Source organism: Scomber scombrus, chromosome 15 (assembly GCF_963691925.1).
Source record: "Scomber scombrus chromosome 15, fScoSco1.1, whole genome shotgun sequence".
Lineage (NCBI taxonomy): Eukaryota > Metazoa > Chordata > Actinopteri > Scombriformes > Scombridae > Scomber > Scomber scombrus.
The window spans coordinates 2,893,176-2,914,727 of NC_084984.1; the positions used below are offsets into that span (position 1 = coordinate 2,893,176).

The window sequence follows — 21,552 nt, forward strand, 5'->3', positions numbered from 1 at the left end:
ACCGTGTAGACCGTGTAGTAGAGTGGTGAGGATTGTATGTGTGTGTTTGTGTGTGTGTGTGTGTGTGTGTTTTATTTTGTAGGGGGGGATCATGTGCTTCATTTTGTCCTGTTTGACACCATGTAGGGACTGCACAACAAAACTCACGTCTTTTGTTTTAGGAATAAGAATAGTAAATAAGTGAAGGGGTCCCAGAGGCCTGATTTACTGTGCAGAATAAGTCAGTCATCACATTTTCTAATGTTGACAATTCTTAAGATAATATATTTATACATGCAATTCCGTTTAAATATTATATTTGATAAAAGACAAAAATTGACTAAATGTGTGTCAAGCATCTTGAACTACCAAAAAAAAAAAACGCCAGCCTGTTTAAACAGCTAATGGGAAAATACAGAAACTAGAAATACAATGTAAAATATGTTCAAGTTTATTCTGCTGTTACAATGAAAGTGTTCAATTATTAATGAAATTTATATTTTAGTTTTTCTGTTCAGTCAATTGTGTTATTAAGGCGCATATGGCTGAATTGTAATACCCCATTTAGTAGGTTAAATGCTAGGCTACTTCCTAAATATTTATATATATATAAATTTGTGGTCAAATAGTAATAAAAACACAGTATTTACGTGTCTGTTTGTGTGGGAGCTAAATCCCTTTGTAATTACTGTAATGTTAATCTGCAGCCTCTGACACTGACATGTGTGTTTTGGGTCTTACAGCTGGGACGGTTGTTTTTCGGAGCTTCGGTCATGGCGGACCAAGAGGAGACTTTTAGCCTCCAAAACTCTCCCGGTGGCTCGGATTCGAGGGAATTACCGAGTGATAATAAATCAGAGAAACAGAACGGGACCTCAAGCAAATCCCCATCATCACAGACAACTTACATACAGCAGGTCAGTATCAGTGCGTGTGTGCAGGACTCTGCGCGTGAAGGATGCGAGCCGAGGCTGCTGCACGGCTCTTACGTTCACTCTAATATATATCCATATATATATATATATATATTATATATATTATATATATTCATGTGGTCGTCCAAACAAATCACACATGGTCTTAAAACAAAAAAACAAAATAACAATAGAAGAGAGTGATTCTGCTAGTGTGTAAAATAGCCGATAGTTTATTTTATATGAACTTTTTAGGATCTTCTAGTCTAATAAACTGACTCTGGAAAATTAATCTCAGAAGTGAAACATCAGAAAAGTTTAGAAGTATTTTCGCTGCATTTTATGGCAAAAATGTGAAACCATATAAGTGATAAATACAGATGTTACCTGTGGTGTATTATACTGTATATTGTGTGCAGTTACGTGCACGCTAAAGGCCCAATACGTGGTTACACGAGGGTTACACAGTCACTGCACGCACTACGTTATTTCCTCTTGTGACTTTAAATGTACCGCGCATGTTTCTTGACATTAAAATTCAATATCAATCACCACGCATCTGTAATATCACCTCTAGCTGCTAAGCACACTGATGTTTTTGACAGCAGGCTAATTGGCCAACACAGAAGGCCTCCAAGCCATCTCACGCATGACACCACTGCTCAGAATATGACTACATGAAGGCAGGTTATTGCGCAACAGGCACTAAAAGATGTTTCATTTTAAAGGGAATGGAGGGAATAAAAGTCTACCTGCACGAGAGGGAACTCTGGTCGAAGTTTCACGAGGTGGGGACAGAGATGATCATCACCAAAGCCGGAAGGTAAGATGACAAATATATTTTAAAATATACTGTATAATCAGAAACAGTGGGGGGTTTTATTGACTGCACGTCTGCTCGCTGATAAAGCTTCACATTCTTACCTTATATGAAATTTATCCATATGAGGTCAAATGTGGACTATGGGGCCTTTTGGAATTTTTTTTCATGCTTTGGGATTTGGAAATATACACTGTGAGGAACCACAGAGAAAACACAGAGCATCTGGTGGACGCTTTAGCGCTCCACAACACCATGACTGCATAGCCTATACATTTTAGTCTGGGTGGCCCTGTTGGGGAAATGCAATACTATCGACCAATCAGTCAGAGAGAGCAAAATGGACAAAACGGTCCTATGGTGTAAAGCAAATATTAGTCTGTAGTGCTGGATATGACTTTATATATCCATTGGAATAAACTCATTTTTAAGAGCATGATTTGCCATTTTCAGCACTTTTCTGTGTGCGTGCAGGCCTATGACAGAGCACACGTGTAAAGACTTTTGCAAGCAACATGTTATGCATGAGACTGTACATGTGTTTGGTTGTTGAGCTCAGACTGATGCAGTCAAAACAGCGCGCATCGGCTGAGTGTGAACTTGCAGCATATGCATGAGTACTACTTGTGTGTCTTGCACATGTCAAAGTATCCGGTGGCTCAGATCTCTGTATCATAAAAGATTAATATTGATATTTTAACGCAGCTACATTACATTGTCCGTCCCAGTGCGGTGTATACAAGACAGTTGTTTTCTCACAGCTGCAGAAAGTCTCCATTATTTTCCCGTCAGTCATTGTTTTTTGGCGTGAAATGATATTGCGCAGCATCCCTCCTCGTCCTCAGCCCTTCCCTATTGAGACTGCTCAGCCTTATACTCACGTTATGTGTTTTTTTTTTTTCCTCCAGTATGACAGCTACCAAATATCCAAATGATTTACTAAACGGACCCCACAGTAAAACATTTTTTATAGCGTGCAGGTCTCAGTCAAAACTGTTTTTTTACCTTTCCAAACCAAATAGTAGTTTATCATTTTAACTCATGAGTTTAGTTTAGTTTAGTTTAGTTTAGTTTAGTTGAAGTGAAACATTTAAAACGCTCACTTAAAAAGGGAAAATTACTTCAATATTTCCTCTGGATACACACATTTGATTTTCATTAACCTTTTTTTGGTTGTGTGCACACCGCAAATATTAGAGAATATGCATTATTGGGTGCCATTTAAAAGTGATTTCTTCTTGCAAATACAGGAGAAAAAACCCATGAAAACTCGCTATAGTCTATACGTGTCTGTATGTAACTTACTGCTTCCCCAGTTTGATATAAAAACCACGTAGCGGTGATTTAATCTATAAAGCGTGTGTTGTCCTTTACAGGCGGATGTTCCCCAGCTTCAAAGTGAAAGTCACAGGACTGAACCCCAAAACTAAATATATTCTCCTGATGGATGTTGTTCCTGCAGATGACCATCGATACAAGTTCGCTGATAATAAATGGTAAGTAAAATGTAACATTATCAGAAATGAACATTTTTTCAGGGGTCCTGGCTACAGCACGCGCTCTCTGTGGATTTTAGTCCCAACAGGAAATGTTATAGACTATTTTTTGTCATAATGGAGGAGAATCGGAAGTGTAACATATTCATTCCCCGAGAATTGTGAACTGTGTATTTTTTTTAATGGTTGCCAAGAAATCTAGTCAGCAGGGATAGAAATGTCTGACTTTTTTTTGGTGTTGAATAAATGTTGATGACTTTTTCCTACTATAGCCATACCAGCCTATATATGTGTGCATTGCAACAAGGCTTTCCTTTCACATGCAGCGGGTGGGACATGAGCAGGACTATTTGTTTAGTGTCATGTCGATCTCTCTAACCTTGGACAGGAATGTCTTATTTGGGTCAGTGCGTTTCAATGAAGAGATACTTAAAGAGGATAATCACATGCCAATACTGCCGATAATGACCCGTCCGAAGCATGTTCCTGGAACTAATTCTCCTCTCTCCTTCTAAACAATGTTGGAAAACAATGTCTATCAGCTCTAATCTGACAATAAGAAAACGAACTCCCTGTTAGTAAGTATTAGTCCCTTAAAGAAGCTCCAATGCAAAGTTTTGACAAGGAGGTAAACACTCTGGTGACCTTAAAGCTGCGTAAATGTGACGCGTAATTGTTTTATTTGACGCGAAAAAAGCCACAAAAGTTGACAAATTGTTTTAAAGACCTCTTTATTTTCTTATATTCTTTTTTTTCTTTTTTTCTTTTTTAAACTTGCATTCAGTTCAGATATGTGTGTTTGACTGTGGGTGCTTTGACTCAGGTCTGTGACCGGGAAGGCCGAGCCCGCCATGCCCGGGAGGCTCTACGTCCACCCGGACTCTCCCGCCACTGGCGCGCACTGGATGAGGCAACTGGTCTCCTTCCAAAAGCTGAAATTGACCAACAACCACCTGGACCCGTTCGGACACGTAGGTGCCTAGGCCATGTCATCTCTATTATTTAACACGTGTGTGTGTGTGTGATTCAGTAAAAGACATGGGGAAACAGAGCTGGTGGCGCATTGATCCAATATCGGATGTTTTCTCTGTGTTGTGTTGCTCAGTGGCACTTCAGCAGGGCGGGTGGTCAATCGTCCCTTTCTACTCATCTACTGGCAACTTTTTTTGTATCTCCTTTTAAAACACAAGTTCTGGTTTTCACCTCTAATACTTGACTAATTATCGTTTTCCTCAAAACTTCGTTATAACATTTGAGAATGATCCAAATAAATTAGCGTCTAAACTCACTGATGGAGCTGCAGAGAGGGACTGTTCCCTAAGAATAAAACATGCACATAATAATAATAATAATAATAATAATAATAATAATAATAATAATAATAACGATAATAATGATATTATTATTATTATTATTCATAATAATAATAATAATAATAATAATAACGATAATAATGATATTATTATTATTATTATTCATAATAATAATAATAATAATAATAATAATAATAATACATTTAAGACTTTATTACTACTTTTATACAACTTGAAATAGTTGTGAAAAACTTTACCTGCTTAAATTTTAAATGCAAAGGGTCAGAACTGAGTAGCCTAATTATACCTTAGAGTTTAAAGGTCATAAATTCACATTTGTTTTGTAAGAAATGAATAAAATAAAATAAAATAAAATAAGAAACACAAAGCAGTGTTTTTCATGATTAGACTATTTGATGTAGTCTAATTTATTCTAATAAACCAAACTGCTACAAACTCATGAAATTAAGTTGCATCTGAATATATGCAATGTATATTCTGTGCTTTAATTAAATACAGAATATACATTTTTGATTGTTTAGTTTTTGCTTCAATATTCAATTTACAATAAGACCATTTTCAGTTTTTCCCATTTTTATTATTTTTTTATTTGTATTTTTCGGTTTTTTTGTTTTTTTTGTGATGCAGATGATATTTTTTATGTCCTTGCATTATTGGATATTAGACTGTAAAGCAAAGCAAAGAAAATAAGTTAGTGTTTGGCTCAGAATATTTAACAACAGACTGGATGCAGTTTATTATTCTTGTGGAAACTATCTATCCTTTCCCTACTTATCCTTTTTTCTGGAAGCTACATTTGCTTATGTTGAGGGAGAAAAATGTGATGTGGATGAGATGAAAACGTCATTCATTTTTTACTATTTACTGTCAGGAAGAGAAAAAAAATGTAAATCCCAGATAAACTGAATGAACAGTGTGTTTGATTTTTTTCATTGAATGCAAAAAGAAATCCAAGAAAAATAAGTTAAAGTTGGACCTGCTGCAAGAAAAATGATTTTTTTTTTTTTTACATTCAAATAATGCCTGATTTTATTAACTTTAACGTGACTTCACTTCAATAAGACATGAGTAAATGCATGCTTTGATAATGATAAGTCAATTTAGTAAATGTAGTTAATACATAAATGTAAGTTTCTAATTACAATGTGCAATTCACACCATTTCTCTTTATATATATTATTATATTCTGAGTTTAACTTAAATTCTCCATCTTGATTCTCAACGAAGAAAAAATCATTTAATTTCGTGTCTTTTTTCGCCTCACCGTGAAGTAGAATAACATGTTTGCTTCCAGCCTCCTGGAACCTCTTTTCTTTTTTAAAGTTAAGGTTTATTGTAGCACCATCTAGATGCATTAAAGTCGTAGACCTCCTGGAAGTCAGCTTGCATAAATAGAGGGGAGCAGTTGGACACTTTTGCAGCAAAGTGAAGGGGGCCTGTATGGTACCCATTTCCTAACTTTGACTCCTCATTATTTTGAACTCACTATCTGGCCCCAGGCTTTAGTGATTCCTGTCTTACCCAAAACCCAAAAACATAAACATCACTTACTTCATCAACGAGTTTCCATGCTATTAATGGGGTCTGTTAGCGGCAGGTTTTCATAAAAATTTCAAGTTGATGGCAACATTAGATGTCTTGTTGTAGAAACAGAATAGTCACACAATTAGCTTTCTTACTAATAGCTCCGGTTATTAGAGGGAAAAAAACAATTATGAGGTTGGCAGAAGGCACATCAACAGCTGCTCTGTTTTTCAGGGATAGAGATTAAATTGCATGGAAAAAACATCAGAAATTGAATTAAAGTTAAAATGATGTTAATTACAGATATAAAAGGCTCAAATCTGAAATGAGAAAAAGGTCGAAAGTAAAGTGATAATATCAAACATATTGTGTCCACTGATCATTCTTTTAACAACTACTTTGACAGTGAATCTTAAATGAGTTTCTTTTAGCAAAAAAAGTGCTGTAAACACACACACACACACACACACACACACACATAAAGCCACCATCTATCCACATGGCACCTATGGTTATTGTCGCCTTGCCAGAGCCCAGCTGCTGAGATGAAACCGGAGCTCAGTCGGAATGTGAGCGGTGTTGTAAATTCTGGGTTAAAGTGAATTTTTGATTGGTTGCAGTGGTTCCTGGCTCGCCCTCTCCGATTCGTGCTGGGAGACACAGCACCATGGGATTCATAAATGAAATGCTGGTGGCTGGCCAGAAAAAATCTATTCCATCAGCTTGTTGGTCCAGCTGGTTGAAATAACTTGTGGATGATTTATAATTACTAGCCATAGTGAGATATGAGACCAGAACATATTGCTGATATAAATTGGACCACTTTAGGACGGGGGCCTGAAAGAGACGTTTTTCTCTCTCTGGAAATGTTTCTGGCAATTAGACACACGTCAGCGGGCTGAGCAGGGCCGAGCTCACCAGCTCAGGGCTGTTGTAAAAGGAACTAAGGGAGGCTTCAACCCAATGGGGCCTGCGAGTTTGTAAATAGGGGGTTATGCATTTAAATGAATCAGACTGCAACAGTGCAACAGTGTCTTCTAAATAAGAAAAGTGGGAGAAAAATGCTTTATTTACAATTGTATTCATGAGCTGTTTTATTCATTTTATTTCACTACACAAAGTTACAAATTACATTTTACTGAACTACAATGTGGAGCCATTAGTAGTCCTATTTGTTTATTTCCATTTTATTCCACTGTATGCTTTCCTTCATGCTATAAGGAAGTGTTAGAGCATTGTTTGAAGATTTTTTACTCACTAAATATGATGCAGTGTAAATCTGCTGCAAACTCATTTTTACCAAAATAAATAAATATATAAATAAATAGTAAATAAAAGGTGCTGCACCATTACCATGAGAATTGTTTATATTTAAGTGCATGTAGCTGTTAATGTGCTTATTGCACCTTTAAATCAAGTCAAACTTTGCAGAACATTACTGATCTTTTGTAGTATTGTAGTAAAAGGTATAAATACAACTTTAGGTTTCTTTGCTACATTTATCTGACCATGTTGGTGTTTGTATTGTTCCTGTATTTAAATTCCTAAAAATCCTTTTGTTTTGGTCTTCATACCGAGCTGCAGTTTTTTTTTGCTTTGATCTCAACTCCCGGAATATTTCTCAGTGTTATTCATCTGCCCCCTCAATTTGCTCCTGCACTCGTCTCCCTGTCTTCCCACACATGTTTTGGCCAAGGAGGGTGGAGTGTGAGGATCGCACTGTTTATATTTGAATGGCAGTGTGTGATGAGCAATAGATGATGGTGTACAAAGCCGGCTAATCCCGAGGCTCGGAGAAACTCTCTGATGTGGTGGAACTTGAAAGCAAAGGGCAGCGGCTCGAGACCCAAAGTGATCCCTCACTATCATTAAATACTATCATCCAGAGGCAAGCGGGGGGAGCAAAGATACAGGGACCCAGGCAGGGCAGCGGCTGGGCCAAGGGAGACAAGGCGTGTGCTTGGGCCCCAGTGGGTGGTCCACAGAAACACCCCTACCCCCATAACCCCCCTACTAATACACACACACACACACACACACACATACTGGACTTTGGGAACCCACAGTTAGCGGACCGTACTATTTTCCAGGGTGAAATATATGTTTAGGAATTTCCATGCAACTTCTAATGTGACTCGGTGGCAGACATTTTTAGCTTCTAAAAACCATCCAGAGTGGTGAATGACATGTTTGCATTGATGGGCTTGTTGCTTGCGGTTTGTATCTCTGCAGACCTCAAATAAGCCAGTAATGAATGCATGGGAAAATACTTTGTTTAACCTACTTTTTTCTCTGCACTGTGTTCAGAAAGCTCTTCCAACAAACGTTTAAAAGCCTTGTTTGCAAATCTAAACACAAACAGAACGGTTGCACTGCTGCACACAGTTGGAGCATGATGTGGTTGAGGATGTTTTTTTTTTTTCTGTGCATGGTGACAGGATGTTACAGAACAGGGACAAATACCACACTTACATGATGACATTTATGAGCTGTAAAATTAAGATATGCATTTATAAAACAACCCAGTGACGGAAAGTTGCCATGAAGCAGGAGCAAATGTACATTTCTCTCAGTCTGGCAAACTTCTTTCACTTCAAGTCCAAGTATGCAGCCCCCAAACCCTTGCAATTCACCTACTCCTCACCAGCCTGCATATCTAACAAAAGTGATATGCTCAACAAATCCTGACCAATCATTCCAGTACAGGGTCAGTAACTTCCATTAGATCGTAGTGCATCTGCAAGGTGAATGGCAGACTGTGGAAGCACATTTTCTGCCCATTACAAAAACCTACTGCACCATGAAATGAGATCAAGTTCAACTGGAAATTAATAATGGATGACTACTGTATCGTTTGTGTTGGCCTGTATGGTTCACTCAGCTCTAATAAAGGACTTAAGGGTTGTGTCTGTGCTATAATGCAGGATCCCCCCACAGGTACCGGGGGTCAGGGCGATCCCTTGGCAGTGAAAGGCAGGTACAAAAACAACCTTTAAGATAACAGATAGGAGGAATGCCTGTGGGACAGACATGTGGTGGGTGCGGGGTGTAAAAAGGAGAGGGGGTTTAAAAAGGAAAGGAAGAGTCTTGTTTTTTATCTTTAAAATGAAAGTGGATTTCATTAAAAAAAAGCCATTACATGTCCTCGAGGCTGATGACCATGACGCTGTGGTCCGTCAAAACAATTAGACTTAAGACCCACGGATGAGAGGGCCTCAAAGGCTCAAGTTCAGCTGTGTGGACCGCGTCTTAATGTCGCCAAGCTAACCACTGGTAGTAGTCATCACTTAGCACAGTTAGTCAGGTTAGAGAGAGGACTTACTTATGTCAGCCTATTATTCTGTATGACTGTAACCATGGGAACGGTACTATGATTGTAATGAGTTACATAAGTAGGCCAAAGTTGTATTTTTTTTTAGTTTAGGCTGAAACTAGTCCGATCTTTAATGTATGCACATGACCCAATTTCATTTGAATAAAACTTTCATTACATTTAGTAGTAAAAGTTAAATAAAGGTTTTACTTGCAGTTTTTGACTAAAAAAGTGTAGCTAAGTAGGATTATAGAAGAATACTACCTTAACCAGAGCAGCTGCCAGTCAAAGCATTTTTTTGCCTGCTTTCGTGAACTTGAGCTTATTTCATTTTCACTTTTCTGCTCTACTGAATGTCTTCCTTTTACATGTGTGATGCATATCATCGCCATGGCTACCATATCTTGTACAGTGCATTGAGAAAAAATATTCTGACCCTCTTTTTTCACATTATTTTGTTATGTTGCAGCCTCGTGCTAAAATCATTGAAATTCATTTTTTCCTTCATCATTCTACACTCGATACCCTAAAATCACAAAATGAAAACGGAATTTTTAGATTTTTTACAAATGTATTAAAGGAAGGAAAAACAGATAACACAGTATTTCAATGTTTTACTCAGTACTTACTTGATGCACCACTGGCAGCAATTACAAACTCGAGTCTTCTTGGGTTTGATGCAGCAAGCTTTGCACATCTGGATTTGGGGATTTTCTGCTGTTCTTCTCTGCAGAGCCTCTCAATCTTTGTCAGGTTGGATGGGGACTGTCAGTGGACTGTCATGTTCAACCAGGTTCACTGAGTTGTCTGAGCTGTGTGCTAACGGTCATTGTCATTCAGCCCAGTCTGAGGTCCTGATCACTCTGTACTAGGTTCTATTTAGGACATCTCTGTACTTTGCTCCATTCAGCTTTCCCTTAACCTTGACCTGTGTCCCAGCCCCTTCCACCATGCTTCACCATCGGGATGGTATTGGGCAGGTGATGAGCGGTGCCTGGTGCTCCGTCTGGCCACTCTGCCATGAAGCCCAGATCATATCAGTGGAGTGTTGCAGTGATGGTTTCCTCCTTCCCATCTCCACACAGAATCTCTGGAGTTTGGCCAAAGTGACCGTCACGTTCTTGGTCACCTCTCTTATCAAGGTCCTTCTCTCCGATTGCTCAGTTTGGCTGAGCAGCCAGCTTTAAGAAGAGTCCTGGTTATTCCAAACTTCTTCAATTTAAGGATTAGTGTGCCATTGGGAAGCTTGAATGAAATGTGTTGGTCTGTTAATGAAGTTCTCCTATACTACAATTGTTGCTGGAGCTTTGACTTTCTTCAGACTTTTTTTTCCCTTCATGCACATTGGAAGTAGGTGAAGTTGTGCAAAAAAACGTCCACCCTGTTTCAGGTGATATGTGCCTCGACACAATCCTGTCTCTGCAGGCAGTTCCTGCAACCTCATGTCTTGGTTTTTGCTATATAGTTACATGTGTGCCTTTCAAAATCCCTTTCATGCCCCATCAATTGAATTTACCACAGGTGGACTCCAATCAAAGTGTAGAAATACTTAATAGATGATCAAGAGAAATGGGAAGCACCTGAGCTCAATTTTAAGTGTCATAGCAAAGGGTCTCAATACTTGACAATATCAATATTATATTTCAGTTTCTCTTGGCATAGACGCCTTTATTTATCAGTAGACAGGAAACATGGGAGAGGGGGGGGGTTGACATGCAGCAATGGTCCTTCGATAGAGATTTTCGCACCGGGGTCGGCTGCGTATATGGCACGCGCTCCAACCACGCGACCACCTGCGAGCCACAGTTTTTCTCTTTTAATAAATTATCCAATTTCTTAAATTCTGGCTTTGCTATGTCATTATATGATATTGAGTGTAGATTGGGTGAAAGTGAAGGGGTCTACTACTACTATACTTTCTGGATGCAATGTATATGATTACATAGATTAATAAATAAAGTCCTTTAACTGACCCGTGAAATGCTTTCTTAGCCAATGTGCACGTGCGTGTCTAGATCTTAAATGCAAATGTAGCAAAATGTGGTAAAAACAAAACATATATGATGCATGCTGCTAATTGAAAGATTCAAAGTTGTTGTTTTGTTTTGTTTTTTCAAAATACATGAATTACATTTGTTTTAAAGTATTGTTAAAGCAACTTTCGCTTCACTTTTTGGATTTTTATTCCCAAATAATCCCTTATGTTAAAGCGTGTGTCTACTTCTATTCATTATGTTCTACAAACTTTGATGCAATAACCTGCCATCTAGCATCTTACGTAATTCTTCCCATCCTCTCTTTCTGTAGATAATCCTAAATTCAATGCACAAGTATCAGCCGAGGATCCACATTGTGAAGGCGGATGAAAATAACGGCTTTGGCTCCAAAAACACGGCCTTCTGCACTCACGTGTTCCCCGAGACGGCCTTTATTGCGGTCACATCCTATCAAAACCATAAGGTAAGTCCTTTAAGCTGTACTTTTGGATTTTGCTGCTATGTTTTATGCTCTGTAAAAAGTTAAAAAGGTCACTTTAAATTGATGATGGGTGTGTTTACATGCACACTGGCATTCTGGTGTTGGGGTTCTTTTGGTTTTTGGAGTATCCTGGTTATCTTTTACGCATGTAAGCAGCTTATCCAGGTGTCGGAACCGTCTCATAGTGGCAGAGAGATGGTGAGAAATCAAGACACACTGTTATAATCAGGTATGCAGGGATGTTCCATGTAAACGCCACATCCCCAAAATATAATCAAAAAGGTAGATAAGGCTCAAAATTAGGACGCACGTGTAAACGCACGAGGCTGACAGGCTGAAATGAACCATCTATTGCACACTTTGCACATTTTACCAGCACAAATATACAACTGTGTAACGATATAATTAACTTTTTGAATAATAATAAATAAAAAAAAATGAATAATCTAACATTTACGAAAGTTGCAACTGGAATTTGTCCCATTTTCTGCGCGTGCGGCGTGACTGATGGGAGAGAGAAAATGAAAGGCACGGTTCTCTCGGTAAAGTTTAAAGTAAAAGCCTTGTCACTGTCAGCTGAAAAATCTCTGATATCAGGGAAACCAGCAGATACCCGACTAGACGACGACTGACCTCAAGAGACTTTTTTTCCAAGCTGCGGGCCTGTTGCGCTTTGTAGTGTAAGACAAGGTGCAGATAAACCGGATAAACTCTCCAAGTCTACCTCAGTGACATATAAGACTTTTGAAACAAAAATGTAATAATAATAATAATAATAAGAATAATAATAATAGTGGTTCGTGGTCTTATTTGTGAATTTTCGCTCAGTTTTGCCATTTTAAATACTTTGTGCCAGTTATTGGAGTGAAATGTGTTTGTGTTTTTTTTATTCCATTTCACATCGATTCAACTACACAGCAAAGGTCACATTATTGATATGATAATTACTAATTATCATAAGATGATTGATGTTATTATTTATCTGTTTATTCCTACTCTTCCGTTTTTGCGTGTTACAGATGTGCGCAGCATAAAAACAGCTGTTTCTAAACTTTTTTTTTTTTTTAAGACGGAAATTTGGATTCAATGTGTAATAACTGCACGACTGAAAAATATTATGTTGATTTAATTTTATATTATTATTATTATGAATTAATTGTAATACTTAATAATTTTTTTAGCGGTAACACCCATGAATAATACATTTAATCTGCAGCGCTTTCAGGCCTGCTGCATATAATTGAATGTTTAAAAGCTGTTAAAAGTTTGCAGTTTCTTTGTTGTTTTTTTCTACATATATCCTAATTTGTAAAATGATGACGCACACATAACAAATTTCAATTAAGTGTAACGAATCTTCGATTACTTGAAATCTCGCAGTTGTTTAGAAATAAGGTTAGTATTTACTCTGCCCAAATTTATGAGGGAAAAATCCTGGGAATATATATATATGTGTAAACAGCGTCTGCTTAACATCATTTTAAGGCCTAGTATATGTTTTTAGTTTGGGGGGAACAGGGAAGAAAAAGGGGCGAAAGCTCATAATGTCCCTGCAGCCAATCCAGAGTCCTCTTCACGTCTGGGAACAGGAAGCACAAATGACCGACATTCTGTAGAAACCATTCATTATTTTCAAACATGTTATTGGGGGCTGAGATCGTAACCCCGGGCTAATTATTGGGGCTTTCCAGACCTGCAGGAAAACAAGCACTTCTTATTTCCAGGCGCTTTTACCACAACTGTCTAATCAAACAGTCTGACATCTGCCAAAGCAATATGTGCTGCAGGCTTGTGTCCAATTCACCTGTTAGACTCTCAGCTAATGAAACTGGCCTCTGGTTTCTAATCAGTCATGTCACAGCTGTAATTAAAACATTTTTAACAAACTGTGAAATATGTATTTCAATTAAAAGATGAGCGGCCAAACCTTAAATTATGTGTATGTGCTTCACTTAAAATAGCCTGAAGCATCTGGAAATATGTTTATGAAGGCATCAGTTATTTTAATGAGCATAGTTTGGACACAATCTTGTAAAACTGGTGTGGACTTTGAAGCTGTGAATGAAATTTGCCTGATTGTCCTCTGAGTCTACTCCCCGAATTATTTTTAACAATATTCATACTCTCTGGTTTGATTATTTCCATCCTTTGAGCCCGGTCAGTAGGAGAACTCACATGTGTTTTGCACAAAAAAATATATGATTTTCTCATCCTGTAAACTGAACTGAGGCTATCACTGTGGAATGGGGTAAAGCCTAATTATTTGTCGAGCTGTATTTCTTCATTGGAACGCCTGCAGAGGGTAAAGAGAGTGCAAACAGGGCTCTGAACTCTTTATTCCAAGCTTCTTTTTTTTCTTCTTCTTCTTCTAAATGATGAAACAAAATGCTCTGCCAGGCTGCATGCATTAACAAGAAGCAAGCGAAGTGTCACACGAGAGATTTTTTACAAGGTTTTGGTCGATGTGTCAGCCAGCGTGCAGACAAACCTCCGGTCTTGTCAGAAAGCTGGAAGCACACGAGAGAGCTGCCAGCTACCTGCCAGAAACCACTGCTCATGAGAGAGGGGATATCCCTGGATTTTGTTTAACCTCTTTGGGATTAGTTTACTATTTTGGAGGTGGGAGGTGGTTCTCCAAACAACTTTTTTTGTTTGGTATTGACTAAGACATTTTTACAAAAAAAGTGATATAATAAGTGATATAATAAATCACATCAGTCAGGCATGCGCCAACTGTCTGTTATAAATTATGCTATGAAAAGATGTCTTATTGAATTGTTGCTTTATTGAATTGTTTAGCTTATGAGTAAAAGACATCTTGGGTTTCTGGAAATGTGATCTGTTATTTAATTCTCCTGTGAGCTGAGTCTGATTCGCCCTAAAAAAAAAAAAAAACTTCAAAACTCAGCTCTACAAAAAAAACATGGTGTACGGTTGTAAATCATCACGGCACAAATTGAAGAGGACTTGTCTTTTGTGAGAGTTTATTGAATTGTCCTACAAAGTCTTGATTTAAATAGTTCCTGATCTGTGTGTTTGTTGTTTTGTCTTTTATATGATTTTTGTGGCACAACAAACAACTTTTTTTATTGAACATTATGTTACTAATGTCAGATGTTTTTTGCTGTTTCAGATAACCCAGTTAAAGATCGAGAACAACCCGTTTGCTAAAGGCTTTCGTGGCAGTGATGACATGGAACTGCACCGGATGTCCAGAATGCAAAGGTAAGCTTGTGGAGCATGTGTGTATTTCTGTTTCTTTAATTGATCTGTGGCTTCTACACATGGAAATATTGACACGAACTGAATGATGTCAAATAAATGTAACCGCAATTAGACAGGGATTACTGACATCCTGGTCACACTGTCACTTAACAAGCCCCACTTTAATCCTTCAATCGACCAAATGCAAGCCAGTTATGAGTGTTATTTTCAGTGATGTAAGTGTAGTTTTTGATCTTAGGCCAGTTTTTCATGTTGAGGACTTTTATGGCTGATCTGGCAGAACCTCTGAAACATGACTGCAACATCTCCCTTTCTACCAGGATGTTCCAACTGCTTATGTGTCTGCTGCGTGTGTGCATATACGTGTGTGCATATACGTGTGTGTGCATATACGTGTGTGCGTGTGGATTTGTGTTAAACTGGTGGTATCGCTGGGTCCGGCAGCCAAAGAAATACACGACCACAGTGCTCTCTCCCTCTCTCTCTCCCTCTCCCTCTCTCTTTGTATTATTCAGTCCAGATGAGGGATGGAGCATGTGTCCATACTGCTTGGAAAACACATTTTCAAAGGAGAAAATCTGGTTTTGAAACTTGCAGCCCCCCCCCCCCCCCTCGGGCAGCCAATACAGACGTTGTGCACATTCAAATGTAGAAAAATCCCAAATCAGAGAAAGCTGGAAAAGCTTTCTGGCTTTTCTACAGGGTGCTAAAAATCCTGCCCCCTTCCCATAACCTTTTATTTTGAGCCACAGAATATACATCTTTACAATTAAGCAGTTCAGATCAATGTCATGCAGAGAAAAATCTCAAGAAATCAGTGGACAGATTTCAGACATTTCATGTAGTTTTCTAGAGGCAAGCTTGATCATATCTGAGTGGAAGAAACAACGTTAAGTTACTTTAAGTAGGTGCGTGCCATAAGATAATACGACATTTTGAGTCAAATGCATTTTACCTATCAAAACTTGCAAATGTATAGAGCTTGGTCAGGGTCCAAACCACACCATCACTCTTACATGCCATCATCCAATCCGGCCAAGTACAGTAAACTATGCACGTCTGCTCTTGGTTACCATTTTGATGGGAGAGCTTATTGCAAAACCAGGTCACTGTTTCAACTGAAGCGATCCCTGAAATCAAAGAACCAAAAGTAGCAAAATGATCTATTGACGGATACTGTGGATTAATAGGAGTGAAATACATGCTGGTATTTTCACTGGAGAGGGTTTTCCCCTGCATGATTTTCTCTCTGTGTGTCCTAAGTGGGTGTGAATCATTGATGTGAATGCTGGGGATTTTTTTTTAAGGAGACATTTTTAAAAATAAAGGAAATGTGCAACATTAATCTATTAATCTATTAATCTATTAATCTATTAATCTATTAATCTATTAATCTAGATGTTTTTGCAAGATCAGTTTTAAATAAACTAGTAACAACTGTAACTCTGTGTGTGTGTCTCTCTCTCTATTTCTCTCTCTCTCTCTCTCTGTCTCTCTCTGTCTGTCTCTCTCTCTCTCTCTCTCTCGCTCTGTCTCTCTCTCTCTCTCTCTCTCTGTCTCTCTGTCTCTCTCTCTCTGTCTCTGTCTCTCTCTGTCTGTCTCTCTCTCTCTCTCTCTCGCTCTGTCTCTCTCTCTCTCTCTCTGTCTCTCTGTCTCTCTCTCTCTCTCTCTCGCTCTCTCTCTCTCTCTCCTCTCTCTCTCTCTCTCTCTCTCTCTCTCTGTCTCTCTCTCTGTCTCTCTCTGTCTCTCTCTGTCTCTCTCTCTCTGTCTCTCTCTCTTTCTCTCTCTCTTTCTCTCTCTCTCTCTCTCTCTCTCTCTCTCTCTCTCTCTCTCTCTCTCTCTCTCTCTCTCTCTCTCTCTCTCTCTCTCTCTCTCTCTCTCTCTCTCTCTCTCTCTCTCTCTCTCTCTCTCTCTCTCTCTCTCTCTCTCTCCCTCTCTCCCTCTCTCTCTCTCTCTCTCTCTCTCTCTCTTCTCTCTCTCTCTCTCTCTCTCTCTCTCTCTCTCTGAACGTAGCACCAAGGAGTATCCAGTAGTGCCTCGCAGTACCGTGCGCCAGAGAGTGGGCTCAAGCCACAGTCCGTTTAGCGGGGAAGTCCAGGGCATGGCTACCCCGAGCACCCTGAGCTCCCAGTACTCCCAGTGTGAGAACGGGGTCACAAGCACCTCACAGGACATGCTGCCTCAGTCAGGCTCCTATCCCCTGCCACACGAGCCCGGCCAGGAGTACCACTGCATCAAACGGAAAGGTATGAAACCCAACTGTGAACTCCACAACACAAAAAAATATACACAAAGAAGAAGATAATCAATAATCAGTAAGTTATATGTAGTATAACTGTAGAGTAAATATAAACAGCTTAATGTTTTTGTAGTTATTGTGCTGATTGGAAAATAGCAGTTGAATAACATTGTTGTTCAACTCTATCTGCAGTGGAGGATGACTGTCACTCAAGCGAGCACAGCTATAAGAAAGCCTATCTGGAGAGCTCGTCCAGTGAGGAGGATCATTACTACCGCCCGGTCGGCTACGCCCAGAGCCTCGGCCTGTCCGGTGGTCCCTACCGCAGTGAATCCAGCCAGCGGCAGGCCTGTATGTACGCCAGCGCTTCGCAGGGCGCCGAGCCTGTTCCCAGCTTGGAGGACATCAGCTGCAACACCTGGGCAAGCGTCTCACCGTACGGGAGTTGCTCCGTCACTACCATGCAGCCAATGGAGCGGCTGCCATACCAGCACTTCTCAGCTCACTTCACCTCAGGGTCTCTGGTGTCCAGACTTGGGGGAGTGGGAGGTCACGCCTCTCCACAGCTGGGTGATGGCCACCATGCCGCCATGTACCAGAGCTCCATGACCCACCAGACTCTGGGCCGCCAGTGTAGTCCTGGTGCTGGAATTCAGTCGCCCACAGCTGGCCTACAGGGAAACGAGTACCTCTATACACATGGTATACCACGTACACTATCGCCACACCAGTACCACACTGTACATAGTGTCAGCATCATGCCAGAGTGGAACGAGAACAGCTAAAAGAGGTTTTTTTTCACAATCAACAGATACAAAAATATTGAAAGGAGAAAAAAAAGAAAAAGGACCAAAATAAGGCAGGGTTTAGATACATTTATATTTATATTTTTAGGGGATGTGTTGCTGTTCATCTTAATGAGCTCAGTGTTCACTAACAGCAAATGGATATTCGTAGGATGCTGTCATCAAGCATCTTATCACTTAACTTGTTGCAACAGCATCTGCACTTATAAGCAACTAACATAAACATGAGGAGAAAAAGTGGAGCTGGACCAGAACTTGAGCAAAAGACTGCGCCAATGCAGAGAAAGCAAACAGAGTGGAAATGCAGACACTGAACAGACAAAACCAAAATGCTTCGAATGCTTCTCCAGCGGTCCCACAGGCTGAAGGTGTTCTTGTGCGATGGTGTATTCTGGCTCTCCATGTTTCAGTGATGAGTGAATATGTCTTCATCTTTTTTTTTTTAACAAGTACAAAACTCTTTTGTATTAATGTCCCGAGTTTGTGTAAAAAAAAAAGAAAAAGGACGTTCGTCTTCTGTTACATTAGCCCGAGTTCTCATTTTCTTTTTAAAGTTTTTGTAGTTCAAACTTACTTTGTAGTGACATTACTATGAGTTAAAAAATGAATAAGCAGATCGGAGCTTTTGTTGTGGCTCTGATGTGAATTTGCTTGCTCTTAAATCTGTCAGGAGGCTGATTTTGTTTTCCTGTTGCTGGATACGTTCACAAGCGTAAAAAAAAAAAAAAATCCTGTTTTTTCCATCATGATTCAAAATATTGATCAGTTACTTTACTGTATATACCTCTCAGTTAGTAGGGTGCACTGCACTCCATTATATTCCAGTCAAGCCCCAAGAGCAACAAATAAAATGTTTCTTTTCAACACAATGACATCCATACTGACTGTTAAAGGCATGATAATTAGAAAGCAAGTTAACTTTATTTATAGAGTTACAAGGTGCCTCACAATGTAAACAACTGAAAAACTGAAAAAAATAAATAAAGAAATGAATCGTAGTAAGATACAACAGTACTACTTTCATATTTTAGTCATAATATCTTAATTTTATCACAAACTACAACATGCAGAAACCATTAATGTCAAGCTCTCATGTTGATTTCACTGTGAAGTTTATGCATATAAGCAGAAAACAGAAATAAATCCCAAATCTTAACTTTCAGGCATTTTTAATAACTGAGCAAACCCTGCTGCATTTTTGGTTGATTTGAAATCAATAAATACTAAAATCCTGTTGATGTGGAATCATTAAGTGAGATTAAAAAGTTTCATGTCTGAATTACCATCCTGTTGTTCTGCTATGACATCAATGTGGTGGACTGGCAGCCAGCAAAGCGTAGCAGGGAGTTTGTGAGCAATAAGAGGAAACAAACAAATGTCAGAAGTTTAAGCTCCACTTAATAAAATTATATTTTTTATTTTAGCCCAGTGTGACGTGGGATCGGCTTCAGCCCCCACGACCCTGCAAAGGATAAGCGGGTACAGATGGACGGATAAACATATGAACATCCAACCAAATAATTTGTGACAATGTAAGAGTGTATAGTGACCATAGACTGTATATAAAATGCACGTAACATCCGTGACGTCACCCATTGGTTTGTGGACTGCTGCTTGGAAGCAAATAGTTTCGGATCTGAGCAGCGCCATCTTGAACATTTCCGGTGCATGCTGGGTAAAATAAAAACATGGATTCTACTTATATGGGCATCAGGAGGAGCAAGAGGCGCCCTCCTGAACCTGTGAACCAATCAACCTGTCAATCACCACGTAGCCACGCCCTAATGCATACCCTGCTTTATCGTCACATATAAAATCAGGGAGGCCAAAATGTCCCAAATGAACATCATACTGCATTGAAGAAGGCTTTAAACTAGCGATTGAGACCATTAACACATTTTGAAAACGTTTACTGAGGTTAGAAATCAAGTGAGAAGTTGGTGAATTCTCCATTGACTTGTATAGAGACGGAAGTCCTTTTGACACCAAAACGGTCGCCCCCTGGTGGCCTTTTGATAGAATGCAGTTTTAAGTTACTTCCGCGTTCGCATCATATCAGAGGACCGGAACTCCCCGCCTGATAGTGACTCCATGTGTGGATGTGTGTAAAGAGGTAATTTTTGGTAACACATTAGCCTTAACAAGTCAGGCTGAGGGTTTAGTCACTTTATTGTGCCCTAAAGAAGCAACTTAAAATGTGATAATTATTCAAGCACAGTTATATAATGATTAGTAATTTGACATTTGTCATTATGTTGGAAGGAAATGTGTTGATCACTGTTTCAGTTTGACTGGATAGTACTGAGAATAGTGCTGCTGCAGACTGAGAGGTATTTAGCTGTACAGTATAGAAATGTGGTTAATAATAAACTGTTACTTAGATTTGGGTTAACATTATTAATACTGAAATTAAAGCATGATTATGTGGATAAAAACACAATGAAAGAATAACCTGGTTTAACAAATTGCCCCACTTGCCCACAATATGACTTGAATTTTTATTTACAGCTTTCTGATTACATTTTTACAACACTTGTGTGGAAGAAAAACAACAATATGACAGCAGTTTATGGCAGTGGAAGAACCCATTAATGATAATATTGTAGTGTAGATGGTTTGCTGTATGATTGACAGTGTCCCATCAATAAAGCAGTGTGTGCATAATGACATGAAAACTGGGATTGTGTTGCAGTAGTAAAATCCATGTGAAAAGTTGAATCACACTATATTCATCATAGGAAAAGGCAATAATATAAAAAGTGGAACTAATTCCAGTTGGCACCAAAAATGAAAGAAATGTCACAACTGTTTTTATTAACAGTTGAATGAATCGGTCACTGAAAATCACGGGAACACTGAAATTATTATGTTGCAAGTACAGGCAACACATGTGGGTTTTTTTTTAGCTCTAAATGTGTTTGTACACATGTGTTCTCTATGTAATGAAACATGTATCCACGTCATTAGTTTGACATTTTTTAACAAGATCAAAGTGGTTATGGAAAGAGGCATCATTGTAATGCCAATCGGGTGTTTTTTGAAATCTTCACTAGTGATGATGTCGTGCATCCTTTCAGACACACATCGGTCAATTAGTTGGCAAGTATGCAGTCGTAGATTGACACCTGATGTTCACAGATGGGTTGTTGCTCAGTTTGCCATGCTGCTAAACCTAAAATACATGTCTCTTGTAACGCTGGAAGAAGGATTTTAACTAGGGCCGGAACTCGATTAAAAAAAATTAATCTAATTAATTAGAGGCTTTGTATTTAATTAATCGAAATTAATCGCATTTTAATCGCATATAAATATTTGACCTGAGAACAGTGAGAAGTAATTTTTTTCACATGGATTTTTAGTATACCATTGAATAATGACTGAATACATAAGCTTATGTCCAACAGACCAGTGCAATTTTTGCCAT

General features: G+C 38.9%; 1 protein-coding gene across 2 annotated transcripts; it reads left to right on the forward strand.

Moving 5' to 3' along the window:
* The first annotated feature begins 752 nt into the window (after positions 1–752).
* Positions 753–18,107, forward strand: tbx5a (T-box transcription factor 5a). 2 transcript variants are annotated; one of them, XM_062434333.1, is made up of 8 exons: positions 753–914; positions 1,622–1,716; positions 3,090–3,209; positions 4,033–4,180; positions 11,688–11,840; positions 14,992–15,083; positions 17,097–17,329; positions 17,515–18,107. In XM_062434333.1, exons 1-8 carry the CDS (start codon positions 753–755, stop codon positions 18,105–18,107), a joined length of 1,596 nt encoding a protein of 531 aa, XP_062290317.1. The 2 variants fall into 2 exon arrangements, with proteins under 2 accessions (XP_062290317.1, XP_062290319.1); XM_062434335.1 differs by having other exon boundaries at positions 753–896.
* Positions 18,108–21,552: the final 3,445 nt, after the last annotated feature.

Excerpts from the sequence above, each read along its gene's own strand:
- tbx5a (XM_062434333.1), top strand. The coding sequence starts at position 753 with ATGGCGGACCAAGAGGAGACTTTTAGCCTCCAAAACTCTCCCGGTGGC. Across the intron at positions 915-1,621 it reads AGGTCAGTATCAGTGCGTGT|GGAATGGAGGGAATAAAAGT; the intron begins GTGCAGGACTCT and ends TTCATTTTAAAG. Across the intron at positions 17,330-17,514 it reads CCACTGCATCAAACGGAAAG|TGGAGGATGACTGTCACTCA; the intron begins GTATGAAACCCA and ends CTCTATCTGCAG.